This window comes from Ceratosolen solmsi, unplaced genomic scaffold, assembly GCF_000503995.2.
Source record: "Ceratosolen solmsi marchali unplaced genomic scaffold, CerSol_1.0 scaffold23, whole genome shotgun sequence".
Classification (NCBI taxonomy): domain Eukaryota; kingdom Metazoa; phylum Arthropoda; class Insecta; order Hymenoptera; family Agaonidae; genus Ceratosolen; species Ceratosolen solmsi.
In genome coordinates this window covers 898,300-913,299 of record NW_011948430.1, presented here as the reverse complement: position 1 = coordinate 913,299, position 15,000 = coordinate 898,300, and the positions used below count along the sequence as shown (strand labels likewise).

The 15,000-nt window shown below is 38.8% G+C and overlaps 2 protein-coding genes across 2 annotated transcripts in view; both read right to left on the bottom strand.

The window, feature by feature from the left end:
• Positions 1-1,286: 1,286 nt before the first annotated feature.
• LOC105363936 (coiled-coil domain-containing protein 43) lies at positions 1,287-3,021 on the bottom strand. Its single transcript, XM_011501748.1, has 3 exons — positions 2,567-3,021; positions 1,841-2,247; positions 1,287-1,753 (listed from the first exon to the last, which is right to left on the bottom strand). The coding sequence occupies exons 1-3, from the start codon at positions 2,729-2,731 to the stop codon at positions 1,681-1,683; spliced, it is 645 nt and encodes a 214-aa protein (XP_011500050.1). The 5' UTR covers positions 2,732-3,021; the 3' UTR covers positions 1,287-1,680.
• A 7,897-nt stretch (positions 3,022-10,918) lies between these two features.
• The window catches only part of LOC105363934 (dual specificity tyrosine-phosphorylation-regulated kinase 2), a 153,856-nt gene continuing 149,774 nt past the window's right edge, over positions 10,919-15,000 (bottom strand). Inside the window, 10 exon segments of the mRNA XM_011501747.1 lie at positions 10,919-11,442; positions 11,548-11,694; positions 11,899-12,028; positions 12,114-12,199; positions 12,201-12,427; positions 12,550-12,688; positions 12,786-12,944; positions 13,018-13,116; positions 13,398-13,614; positions 14,399-14,540. Coding sequence (XP_011500049.1) covers positions 11,055-11,442; positions 11,548-11,694; positions 11,899-12,028; positions 12,114-12,199; positions 12,201-12,427; positions 12,550-12,688; positions 12,786-12,944; positions 13,018-13,116; positions 13,398-13,614; positions 14,399-14,540 — 1,734 coding nt within the window. The 3' untranslated portion in view covers positions 10,919-11,054.

Here is a 15,000-nt window from a genome sequence, read left to right as displayed (position 1 = left end):
GATCAGCCGTATATCCACATCGATCAAACGGCATGCTTATTGTCAGATCGTCGCTAGTCACCTTCGCATAAGCAATTCTCTCACACACACAAAATGACGATCGCTCTACGATCTCTTACGACGAAAGGAGTAATATATTATTTGCATTTTTTCATTGTTTTCCCGCGGTCGAGAGTTTGCTTGCATCTTGTAAATTTAGCTAAATACATGTGGCTGCGAGCTGGAGACTATGCGAACATTAACGCGAGTGACTCGTCAGTGCAGTGAACAAAAAAAACCCTGAGGCTCGGCATCTAGCTTCCCTAACAGATTAAAAATCTCAGAGTCGCACTTGTAAATGTATTTCGAGAATCGTTGAAAATACGTGGTGGAACGCAGGTGGAAGTTGCATTGTAATTATACAGTGAAGAGAAAATTATAGATGGAGAAGCGATTCGTCGAACGACGCCTCATGAAATGCAATGGCGGCAAGACTTGATTTAAATTTTTGAAAAATTTTACAACGAATGGAATTCGGAAATGCCATCACCGGACACTCTTTTAACAATAGTAAATAATGGTAAAATCTTCGGAACGCGTTTGCAATTTCGTCGACAGAAAAGAACAGGTTTATTCGATGCGACACGACGATTGCCAAGGATCAAGCAACTGACTTGAAGCATATTAAGCATTTTCATAAATTATCTTTCTATCCGAGAAATTTGGCATTAAAATGTTAAAAATAATTTTTTCAAGTCAATTCATTACGCTTTCCAATGTAATAATGTACACTTCGTTACAACTAGAACGTACAGGTATCTAAATAGTAACAGTTTTAGATTTTATACATATTAAACATACAATGTGAGAGTTTAGGCGCGATATATATATATATATATATATATATATGTGTGTGTGTGTGTGTGTGTGTGTGTGTGTGTGTGGGTGGGTGTACGTGCGTGCGTGCGTGATTTAAAAGAAATCGAACGATCCGAATGCATTTGCGCTGTAGTTTGGCAAATTAGTAAATCGTATTCAGCAAGTTAATAAATCGTATAATCGTATAATAAAACGTATTTTGGAAATAATAAGTTGTATTTCTTTAATCTTACCTTAACTCTTCCCTTATCCAACTTTCTTTTTTTTTTTAATTTTTCGTTTCACACGTGCACGAGAGAGTAAAGCCAATAATAGCAAGAATATCAATAATATAAATACCCGATAAATTAATCGTATATAACATTTAAGGTGTGTGTAAACTCGGCAATAAAAGGTATACACATTAACATACTAGATACTTATGATTTAAATAATTTATTTATTATGATCGCATTACATACATGGCTTGGGCTTTGAGGCAAACAAGGCCCGCTCTTTAAGCAGAAGTTTGTCGAAGAATGACAAGATGGGTAATTAAATGAAATTGCCATTGATATGGTCACGCAAGGTACTCGAGCTATAAGACAATAGCCATGGCAATTGCAATGACTCTTTACTTATCGTATAACGATTTTAGTGAACATAAATAGTTACGAGTTGCATTGGCATCGAGACATGATACATCATCATGGAGATCAGGTACCACTTTAATGGAGAGCAAACGAAATGTTCATGACCCAGAATGAGCGGAGCGTAGAGGAAAATACAAAAGCATTCCTCGATCGGAACATTCCACGTAAGCCCTTGGTTTCTTAATCGATGCTACCTTCTTCTTTCACCTTTTTGGGTCTTGCGCTTCTCCTTCTTCTCCTCCTTAAGCTGCTTCTGTTTTTCTCTAATAAGACAAGGGAAACGTACTTAGTATTAAACAAATCGCTTCAATTAATAGTGCGACTAGAATCGAGATAAGTTTCTGACGAACCGATCCTCCTTATCCTTCTCCTTCTTCCTCTGGCTTTCTAGCTTGGCCCTCTCTCTCTGCAACCTTAACGCCTGCACAATGGCCGCTGCATTGGTATTCTTTTCCAGACCTGAATCACCTCCGCCACCACCAACTCCACCACCGCCGTCCATGTCACCCTCGCTCTCGCTCTCCTCCTTATCCAACGTCTGACTGTATTGCGCTAATATAGCCTCTTTTATTCGTTTCTCCTCCTCTGTATAGGTACTCTTGTGGGAGGTGGTTGGCAGACTCTGAGTCTCCAGCATGCGTGCCAATCGCACATCCACATCTTCCTTTGGCGTATTGTCAATGGGTGTCTCCTCGACCTGGCCCCACTTCGCCCAGGCCTCCAGCACCTCGGTTGTGTGCTTCTGAATATTATCTTCCTACAAGCAAATCCAATGACGCAGCAGCGTTAATACCAATAACGAGAATCGCCGCTAAAAATCGCTAAAAAGAACATGTCACGCTTGTACACATTAAGTGTGCAACACTCGTCATAACCATGGAGCCAGTGCTCGATTGGGCCCCAACAACGTCGTTAAATAAAATAACCTCCCCCCCTTCCGCCCACCCACGTAAAACGCTCCACAATTGTCAAGAACAATCGCGTAAAGCGGCGCTCCTCCATACCAAACCAAACCCCCAAAACCAACCAAAAACCCGATGTTACATTCTAACCTCACAATCCTAACGGTTCCTCACCGTTATGCCTGCGAAAATTCCCTCAAGCGCCTCAGTCTTCTCATCATCCGTCTCGTCACCCTCCAGGATGCCCTTTATATATGATCCAAATACACCCTCGTCGGTCTTCAGCTCCTGCAGCTTCGTATTCAGCCAGGAATCAAAGTTCGCCCTGGCAACCGCCATTATTCGCAGCTCGTGAACTTAGCCGCTTCTTTACTCTTTTTCCCTTCCTCACGCTGCCTCGCGACAACACTCTCCGGGCTCCAGCTCCCACGACCTCGAGATTATCCAGCCTCGCGCCTCTCGATATCCGCCGGCTGGTGCGTTCCGGAGTGCCGACAGCGGCAGTCCCCCCGACCCTTTCATCGTCCGTATAAACCGCCAACCTCGCGCAAACCGCGAATTACGTAGCTCGGGAGCGTCATCGCGGGCATTTCGTCCTCGTCATTCGGTAGCAGAGCTACCAACTACAGACTTTCGTTGGACGTTCGATGCAACCTAGTCAACGCGACTTTCTCTCACCCCCGCGCATTTGGCACCAGTCACACCGGCTCGTATTTATTTTTTTTTTTTCACTTCTCCTCCTCTGACATCGATGTGCATAATGATCATACCCGCGATCACTCCTTTAACCTTCGATCACTACGATCGATCAGATTGACAATTTTCGTTGAGAATTTTAATTAGTTGGTAGTATTTAGCGAGCTTGTAATTGCGGTAGGAAGAGGAAGATGGGAGACACGTTTTGGCGCGTTAACGTCTTAACCGGCAAATTTCGAACACCGTGAAAGCTAAGCGAACTTCAACGCAAACGTATTTGCATCGTGCGCATTATCGTTTAATGGGCTTCGTCAATGGGATTGGGTGGGGTTGGGGTTGTTTGTCGAGTGCCTGGGATTAGTGGTTAGTGGTTAGCGGTTACGGGCGGGGAGGGGAGGGGGCGGGGGGTGTGTAATATCCGATATCCGTATCCACCGTAGTACGCGTTTTGCAAGATTTGGCGTATTGTGATATTCGCGCATATCGTTTTACATATCAGGGACGGCTTGGTGGTGATATTTAGCTCGCGTTTAGTATAAATTGGAAAAGCAAGTGGAAACCACTGACGATCGTCTCCACGCCACTCCACCCATCATTCCCAATCACATGCTAATTATTCAAGGTATTTAATATACAAAATGATGGAACGATTCTGTTTTTTTTTTTTTTGTTTTTTTGTTTTGTTTTATTTCATTCGTTTAATAACAATAATAATTATGATAACGAGCGCGTGCCTGAAGCGTTAATTAATTGCGCGATGGTGGAAAAAAAAGCCGCGTACAAACAAATGAACTTGTATTTGATAGATCAATGCTTTTACAATGAATCGAGCGAGCAATGTATAGAAAATTTAAATAATAGCAATAAGTAATATAGCTCGATATTGTTTATTATCCTTGTTGTTATTGTTGTTACCGTGGTCGCTTGTTGTTATGTCACAAGCAATTCTTATTTAATGGTTTACAAGTCTTGTCGCCGAGAACGGTAAGTAAATTAACGGCTTTTTTTTCTCAAAAATTTGAATGGATTAAGAAATGATGGAGAATGGAACGCCAAAGCCAACTAAATTCAGTATGTAAGAGATATAAAGTTGGGCTGGATTAAGCAACTCGCGTGTAAGATTCCAACTCTGCTCGTCCAATGTCCAAATAAGCACAGAATAATAAGCCGAGCTTTTGGGAATTTTGGCGGTGAAGCTACCGAGTGCTTGGAATAAGAAAGTTAACTTAAGAAAGTTAGACGGCGGTTAGTTAATCCATTGCCTATGTATTTGTTTGGAATATGTGCTTGTAAGATAGAAGCCGATGATACTTCTATCTCATTTAATGCCCATTGCGATCATTTGCACAGCATTGAAATAAAATCAAAACCTGCACAAACCTTGCGCATCCCTATGCTTACGAATAGAATGTTTTTTTTAAAAATTTCATATATTAATGCTCGTGCTCGTCTTATTAAATATGCTATGTTCCCGACAGGCCGCTTTAGCAATTATCAAATCCATAGTTTAAGAAAACCGCTAGTTAACGCTGGCAATAATAATAATAATAATTAATAATAATAATAATGATAATAATAATAATAATAAAGGGACGATCGGTCTAATTATATGGGCCAGTCGAGGATCAATATGAATTGTTCTCTGAATATAAATACGAACATTTGAATTTTAAAAGGGATTTTTGAGAGCGATTATAGATTATACAAGATCTAACGAAGCGTTTACATCTGAAATTTAACATTTTTTTAATACTCTAGCGATACGAGTACCAACGTAACCAACGAGACCGCATTCCTTCTTCCTTTCTTCTAATCCGAGTCGAATAACGAGTCGAACAACGAGTCGAACAACGAGTCAAACAACGATTCAGCAACGATTCAACAACGATTTTCACATTTATATACCGAGAACCTAACGGAATATACTTTTATCCTTCGTGTTAACGATTATGTGCTCATATTATTAATGAGTTATAAGCATTTTATTTATAAATTTCAATAGCATTTTCACAGGTAATGCTAATTAACATTAAATAACTCTGTCGATTTAATTAGAATTATAGGGTGATGTTGAGTAAATTTATTTACACACAATAAGCAAATTAATGTAGACTACATTATAAAATAAATTATAAATTTAATGTGCATATTATGCAAAATGCCTTTTACAGCTTATTAATTTTATTTTATTTTTTCTACATTATACTTAGCCTCTTGAGTGTCGTGTACCTTTAAAACAAATGCTTACATACATATACTTTATTGTTGTAATAAGTGCAGAAACAATTTTTACTCTTTATTATCATTAATTACAGCGTAATATCGTGATATGATATGTGCGGATGTGATATGTATATTGAATTAATTTACAATTCGGTTTTAAAATTTTTATTCTATATATGTTGGACCGATGTTAGCATGCTCGATTGTGTAATTGGCCGTAGCACAGGTAATTGATAATAAATAATTCGACAACGTGCAATTTCTCAATATGTATAATATTTATTAGTATATTTACACACAAGATTTCATCGATACCGAATTATCTTGGTATTACATTAATAATGAAAGACAAACGCAGCAAGATAGAAACAAACGGACAAATGATACAAAAGGTGATGATGCTTTAGTTGGGATTTAATATTAATAACTTTCACATTTCTCAATGTGATTATCTTGTAGTAAATCTTACTTCAATTCTTTACTTGCACACAGTATTTTTTTCTCTTTTTAATATATATTTTTATTATTATTACTGTTTATTGTTTTTTATTTATTTTATTTTTATGTTTTTTTTTATATATTTTTTTTGTTTATTTTTTTGTTTATTTTCTTTTTAATGCACAAATCGTCTCTCAGTTCATGTCAAGTCTTTTTCTCGCATATTTTTCGATTATACGTTCAAAATTTGCAATCATTATAGGCTTGATTAACAATGTACGTGGATACGTAATCTCTAATTGTAAGTTACAAGCCATTAATCCGCTTCAAGACTGTTCTCGTACTAATATGTCAGGCAAATGTCGTCTCGATTTGGCGCTCGCGCGAAATCTATTATCCGGGGGATTAATTATTCCTACATTTCCTTTACGAATCACAAAATGCACTTTCATATAATTCGCTCGCACAAACGCACTCACGCTTAATTACCTAAATAAAAGTTTTTTCTCTCCCCCCCCCCCTATTTTTTTTTTCATCTCATTCTTTTATTTGTTTGTTTTTGCTTTATTCGACGGGAACGCAAGTTTTTACTACTCGCGTTTTCGTTGCGAGCTCGCGCTAACTTTTATGCACTTACGTAATGTACGCTATTTCGGTACACGGTGTTTGACTTGAATTGAAAAATCTTGCCATTTTTGCTAAAACAATTCCTCGGATTGACCTGTGACCTTCGTGACCAACGATGCCTTACTGGATCATTAATCTATACCTTAAAGCGTTTGCACTCATTACTTTCAAAGCTTAAAATCAATGTTTGCTTCTTTATACATACAAATCTAAAATCACACTTGGACAAAAATCATGAGTTGATTGTCCTATTGGGCTACTCTTTACTCGCTTACAACAACTTTCAACTGGGCTATGTCTTCTTCGCGATATAGCTTAACTATTCAAAGTAAAGAGAAATGAAGTAATGATGGACTTACAACACATAACGACAGTACGCATATTCGAGGATAAAGAGGAAAAGTGACGGTCGCGACAGTTAACTCGTATCACGTTCGACTTCTGCCTCGGCAAAAAACATTGAACAAATGTACAATCGTAGCTTTTGATTACTCATAAAGTTCACTAAATCGATCATTAGTTCGTTAAAGTAACGTTTGGATAATTATTTTGGTTAATTGATCGGATGATTATTTTACCGTGAAACTATAATATCGTCTCTGCCGGACTTGCTTTATACAAGTCTTTTGATTTCACGAAATACAGAAATTTACACTAATTAGCGCTATTCTTACTCTCCAAAGAACTTGACAAATTTAGAAATTCTCTCCTATCCGACAATGAATTTTCACAAATTTATAAAACAGATGATTTTACGTATAGAGACAATGATAAAAACAATATGGTTTACGTAATGTTTAGCATGTTATCGTTATACACTATTGCTTTAATGTATTTTGTCAATTTATCCACTTTAACAATTACCATTGAGAGTTCCGACTTACTTTACATTTTCTTTAAAACGATATATGTTTTCTTTGATATTGCACTTGCATTATGGACAATTTAGTTGCAAACACGACAGAACACGAAGCTTTTATAGTACACATATATAAAACTTGGTCAACTTAATTTAACTTAAACGACTCCATTACATATTATCATGAGAAGGCATTGAGTATGCATTTAGATCGTTAAACAATTCACATTAAGTAATCATTGTTTCTACGTGAATATTTTTTTTTGGTTGTTTTTTTGTTTTTTTTTTGTTGTTTTTTTGTTTTTTTTTTGTTTTTTTTTTTTGTTGAAAAATTGCAATTATTAAGTAAATTATTGTTTTCAATTTTCAATGCATACAATCTACAGTTATTTGATAGTATTTGAAGAAAAAGAAAAAACAAAGTCACATTATTTTGTTTTATGTCGATCGATAGATTTTTGTTTCTGTCTTTCTTTCTTTTTCTTCTTTTATTTTTTTAGAAATTTACTACTATCACTTATAAAATGTAATTTCACACACAAACAACAAATGACAATGCATACTTGATTGGTACATAGCATTTATTTGTTGCCATTTCGCAGGATATCGCAGCGGCAGTGGAAAAATAATGTTTCAACGGTAGGCTCCACAGAGTATACAATTATTACAGCTTTAAACGATGTAGTAGATTAATTAAAAAATTCTCTAAACGTTTCAAAAAGATTGTTAATCGGCTTTACTAATTTTCTCATAAAATGTTTTTGTGTTTGTTGTTTTTTTTTTGTTTGTTTTATTATTTTTTTTTTTTGCTTTTGTTTTCAACACATTCATTTATTGAAATGACGTTGACAAGTGATAATTTTTATACGTAACATCTTTCAGTCTTGACACACGTGGTCTGCGTAGGAGTGCGTTACCATTCCCCCTCCCTCTACATTTTGATATTGGTAAATATTTACACATCAAATATCGAATAAAGTATCTCGAATATTTTAAAACTTAAATACGCCCGTGTATTTGTATTGTATGGAAGTTATTCGGCATTTTCCCTTCGTTGTCGGATTTTTCTCTTAAACGCGAGCACGATAGTTGTGATACACAATAATCCACAGTTTCATTGCCGAACTTTGCAAGAGTCAAATATTTTAACTGTAGAAACATTAAAAATAATAAAACTTTACGATTAAAAGCAATAAAAGAGCCTAATGGTCTATTGTTTGTTTTAACATTAGACAATTGTTTGAAATTCGTGACAATTTAGGATATTAAAATGAGCCGTAAGTTTGATAATTTTAGACGATTATTTAAAATTTTACATTAATCAACACTTCGTGTAACCACATAATTACGTTAAAAAAAAAAAAGTAATAATAAAAAAAAAAAATATGTAAAATAGTGGTACATTTTAAAAATGCATGCAGCGCAAGCGTTAAAATCAGTGACAATAGCGATAAAATTATATACACGCATACAACACTTCTTTTTATACGTGATAAAGAGGAGGAAGGCGATGATAATATGTCTAAAAGTATCTCTATAGTTATATTTGAAAATAAAAAGACTGTAATGTCATTGAATTGAGGCGAAAAGCTTCTGCGAGCCACTAAAAATCTATAAATTGTTCCATGATGCGCACCAAGTTTTCGTGCGCGTACCCTGAATCGATTAGAATATACAATCGAATATCTTTTTGTCTTGCGCCAATTATAAATTTTTTCGATTTAGTTGCATGAATATAATTGAACTCATTAAAACTAATTATTACAGTCGTAGTGCTGGCCGTAGCCATGCTCGGAAGCATAACAAAATAATGTATACATACGTAATTATACATAAACATAATTATAAGAATGATGATAATAATAATAACAATGATAATAATAATAATAATAATAATAATAATAATAATAATAATAATAATAATAATAATAATAATGATGATAATGATAATAATGATAATGATAATAATGATGATAATAATAATAACGACGACGACGACGACGACGACGACGATAATAATAATAATCAACATCATCATCATCGTTATTACTATTATTACTATTATTATTATTATTATTATTATTATTATCATTGTTATTATTATTATCATCATAATCATCATTGTTGTTATTATTAATAATGATGATAATAATAATAATAATTAATAATAATATCTAAAGTAATATTAATGAAACTATCATTAGAGACGACACTATTTTCTCAATTATCAGAGATCCAAGTAAGACAGTGGTAGTTTAATATCACAATAAGACTACTCAGGCCTCGTGAAAAACGGGGTCACGCTGATTAGAAGGATAATCTGCGTAATCATTATTTTACGACGAACTGGTTTTCGAAGCCATCGAAGAAAAGACTGATACCTTCTTTATTATTTTCACTATTAATGCATTACTCCTTTCGTTTTCAATCTAGTAGATCGATTATTTATATCGCTCACTTTCTTCGTCGAGAGAGCAATGTCGTGTCGATCATGTTTAAGCAGCTAGTGATTTCGAACAACATCGATCGATCACAATAAATTACATTTATAAAATTACACAACGAACTTGGCTATAAGTTGTGAAAACGAAAGATAATAATATTCTTTTGAGATTATCGTAACACTCCAGTCAATGTCAATTAGTCTAGCTACGAGTTTTACAAATTTTATACCACCCTTTAGTTTTCGTTGAGTCATGGCTAAATAATCCGACGATACAAGCCAGCCATTTCTTTCAACAATTCTACCTTACTAAGATAATCAATTATCAGCTACACCAGATTTCTTCTCGTGCATATATTTCTTTTAAACGATTATATTTTATTGAGTATTGTATCACATGAATTCCCTCTTCTTCTCATTCTTTCGTTACCTATTATTTTTCACTTACGCGTCTCTTCCCACCCCTTCTCACACACACACGCACGCACGCACGCACGCACGCACGCGCGCGCGCGCACACATATCTCTCTCTCTCACCTCTCTCTCTCTCTCTCTCTCTCTCTATCTATCTATCTCTCCATCGCTCGTAATTTTTCACTCTCTTCTATCGCTTCACTTTCTCTCATCTTCTTCCATTATTCCCTTCACATTTCTCATCCGTCTCGCTTTCATTCTCACTCTCTCGTGTTCTTTCATCTTCTTTCAATTTAGCCGATTCAGAAATTATTGTCGGTGCAAAATCATATAGAAGATTCTTCTCGTCTCATTTGCATTACACCCCGTGATATTATAAAAGAAAAGACAAGAGAAAAAGTTGCATTCCAATGATACTTAACGCGCTATTATTCGCTAAAATAAAGTGTTTATCGTTTATCAAGCATTTTTAATATTTGGAGAGCAAAATACGTAAATTTTGTTGGTCTTTTCAAAGCAGTCTTCATTAAAACGATCATATCGCCTCCCCTTAAATACGGCGCGTCCGATATTGAGCTAAAAATTTCAAGGACAATCCAAGCCTGGAAGGCTTCGATCGAATGCCGTGGCTCTATGGCTCGCTTGGTCAGCGATGTTGGGGGTGGGGTGGAGGGGGGGGGCTCACGGGATCGAGGATCGAAAGGAATGTCCGAAGTCTCCGAGTTCGGCGCACTTGCACGCAACGCTGACCAGAGAGGCTGGGAGGACCGAGAGGATGGGTATACGAGAAGAATGGTGATGGGTGGGCAAGTTTTGGAGAGGGGGGACTATGGCGGTAGAGGGGTGAAGAAGAACCTCGGAACCAAGGAGCATCGTGCGAGAATTTTCAACGAATTTTGCGGAACGAAGGGGCGAGGAAGAGCTGCTGCAACGCTTTAGAAATGGCTGGCTCGCACCCGGCTTCAAGACAATATGTGCGGCAAGAAGGTGCCCGAATCGTCGAGACTGGGATCGAGACTCATGACGATATCACCCGTGGAGGCGTGTCTCGAGCTTGCCGGCTGCACCCCGGTAGTGAGCGCGTGGCTACTCGCGCTCCCGTTGAGCTTGCCCTTGACGACGAGGGCCGCGCTATCCGGAGCATCCATCGCCGTGATCTTCGAGACGCACTTGCGGCCCCGGTAGAGCCTGTAGAGGGCGTACTGCTGCTGGGGATCTTCCATAGTCTCCGCCCGTCGACGGGCCGCGTTCGAGACGACGCCCTGGACGACGCCGATTGGGCCGGTGACGCCGGTTGCACCGCAGCTAACGGCCGTTTGGCCGTGTTGGGGTTGATTCGACTCGACAACGACGACACCACAACCACCACAACCACCACCACCACCGCCGCCGCTACCACCGCCAGCACTGCTGCCACCACCGCCTCCGCCGCCACCGCCGCCGCCGCCGCCGCCACTACCACAGGCGCTCAGTGCTGTGCTGCCTGTTAGCGAGGAGGCCATCGTCGAGGAGGAGGAGGAGGACAGATGCGCCGAGGACGATAGGCTCAGCCACTCGTGGCGCATCGCCTCTTCCGGAGTCATGCGCTTCTTCACGTCCCACCTAATGATGCAACATTGACATCGTTAGACATCGAAATTTTATCACGTGACATTATATTATACCATGATCGATCACAGCACCGGCAATTAACCATGGCAAAGCGAACGTCTCGACACGTTGGCGAACGTAGCGTTAATTGTATTGCCATTCGTTGGTACGAAAAGCATCGAGTGCTCGCTCGCCGGCCAGTGCAAATCTACTTACTCAAGGCAGCGGCTAACAAAGTTAACGAACAATGGATCCCGACACCGTAGAGCCATCATAACGCTTTTGCTTCCAGGTCTTCTCTTTTTACCCTTACTGTTGGTCACGCAACGGGGGTATCCCTTGGAATCTACAAGAGGCGAAAAAGTCGAATTGGTTAATATATTGAGCGCGAGGTTAAGGATAAATGTAACGGGATGCGCGCGATCCCTTACCGAAGAAGAGCCTACGACGCGACGCGTGATTGATAAGGTGATCCGGTGGCCTGCCCAGCACCTCCATTATGCAGGCCTTTCGCGCCCTCGCTCTGCGCGGGTAAGATGTGTTAGCCGGTATAGAGCTCAGCAAGAATGCAACCGAGGCTCCACATGTCGATCGGTGTACCGTAAGGCAAACCGAGGATGACCTCGGGGCTCCGGTAAAACCTCGACTGGATGTACGTGAAGACGCGCTGATGATTGTAGCATGACGATCCAAAGTCGATAACTTTGATGGAGCTACTCCCGCGCTGCTTTAATAAAACGTTCTCCTAAAAAAATAAAAAAAAAAGGGGGGGGGGCAAAGCAAAGAGTGGCGTGCTGGTGTTATTATTCGAATCATTTGTTGGGTGGGCGAGGGGACGGGGGCTAATGTAGTGTTGGCGATACTTACGGGCTTGAGGTCGCAGTGAATGATGTTCTCTCGATGAAGCAGCCTGAGACAATTGACCAACGAATTCGCGAACCTTCGAATGAGACTTAAGCTGAAGCCTTGGTAATTGTTCTTCTTAATAAGCTCGTACAGATTCAAGCTTAGAAAAATGAAAAATTTCACGTTGATCATTGATAATGATCATAATTGGTAATGGGACGTGGGACGAGAATTTTTGTGGAATTTAATTGGCTCACCTCATCAACTCGAAACTAATGCATAAATGATTTCTAAAGTAAAAGTACTCGAGCATGTGTATTACATTGTGAGACGAATTAGCCTCCACATCCTTTTTCCTGAGATGGTCCAAAATCTTAACCTCGATGAGGGCTTGATGATGGAATCTCTTCTTGTTCCTGCGAAAAGACAAGAAGGGGGCATGAAATATTTGTGACAAATGATTTTTGTTTGCCAGTCGTAATGACGTACCTTATAATCTTGATGGCAATGTGCTGGCCAGTCTTGTGGTCTAATGCCCTGATCACTTGACCGAAGCTGCCTTTCCCAATAACTTCCAAGATCTCATATCTAAATGTGTGCGTCGGAGGCATTAAATACATTATTACAGCGTTATTAGAAAACAAAAGAAAAACAAAAAAGCAAAAAAACAATCAAACGTCAATCAAATAATACGTTAAAGCGCATTACGATTCGCGATAATACGATCGTTTATAATCTTAGAGTCGACTGGCGCTTAAAGCGATCGAAACGTTTGAATGTGCCCCGTCGGTAAATTAAAAGTTTTAGCGAATGAGACGAGCGTCGATTATTTATGGGCCCGCGTTGTTGCAATCATCTTTTTATCCTACCTGTACGAGATATGATCGTGAAGGACCTTGTTGTAGCTCCCATTGTCATCGTCGTAACCTCCATTTTGGGAGGCACCCTCCTCCCCGTGTATCTTACATGCCGACAAGCCCAAGTACCAAATTTCCGAGTACTTTTCAATTTCGGCTCTTTCGAATTCCGTGAGTTTGGAGCCGTAATACTTGGTCGCTTGTTCAGGAGTCATTGGTAATCGTAAACCTATAAATACGTTATTTATTTATTTATTAAGCCATGTCATCGTCCTACGCTACTTAGATAAAGAAATAATTGAAATGAGTTTTTAATAAGGCTGTCGGCTAAATTTCGTTGTGACTCCGCCTAAATTGAGCGCGCGCGATATGTTTCAATGCAAAAACACAAAACCAAAAGCAAAAGGAAAAAGAGGAAAGAAAAAGAGACAGAAAAAAAGAAGCAACGACTAAAGAAAAAATAAACCTTGACTCGAATGCAAACAGGAACTCCATTCGGAAACTTTTCGGTTCAGGTACGTTACTTAATTGACACCTTGACGGTTTGCGGAGCCGTTGATTCGTCATCGAAATCAAATCTACCGGCACCGTTATTTCTTTTAATGCCCTCAATGTCTTATTAATAATATACACTTAGCATTTCGTGTTTTTTTTTTTTTTTTTTTTTTTTTTTTTTTTTTTTTTTTTTTTTTTTTTTTTGTTTTGATTGTTACAGCAAAAAATCATGACAGGAGTACCGACTGTGACATTTCATTGGCCTTCCATAATTTCGAATAAACTCCAGAGAGAATGTTATCTCGTACGTAGGGAGTATGTACGTAATTTTAAACGTTAAAGGATATATAAGGGACTGGAGAGTGGTGGCAAGAGCAAGGCCAAGGGTAAGGGATGTGATGAGTTAGGAGGGTTCGAATGGGAGGAATAAGATTCAATGGCAGTATAAAACGAGAAAACGAGAAAACGAGAGAACAAGGAAGGGTAGAAAGAAAAATACACAATTATAATGAATTTACCGTATGCGTTGGTGTGCGAGTTGGAATTGAAGGGGTCGTGATTGGGCAGATGGATGTTATTCGCATTCGTGTTGTTAGCGTTATTATTATCTGATCGATCCACTCGCGATGTTTTGGTATCACCACCAAGGGACGGCAGCACCTAAAACACAAAAAAATTAAGTCATCCACATTACATGGTCGCGTCTGGCGAAATAAATAAATAAAGAAATAAATAGGGAAGGGGTCGCCGGCTGTCCAAGTCCGGATATTACGGCCCTCGTATTCGTACGGTAGGGCGTGGTGGGGTTTGGGGCGAGGGCACTGGCTCGTGGCCGTGCGGGTAGGGATGAGGGGGAGGGGGATCAATCGGGCAGCGTATCGACTAACATAAACATAACCTAATCGATAGATCGCGGTGTTTTTACATTCTATCGGTATTGCGTATGATTTTGGCTCGGATATATAATTGTCTTACATAATGCACGATAAACTTCGCCGACTTGATTAACCATGATGCAATAAAGAAAACCATATATGCCGTGGTCACGCGTCCGTCCGGCTGAGGTAAATATTTTAAGATGCGATGGGATGTGCGACAGCTCGAGCTCGAGAGCGCGGTG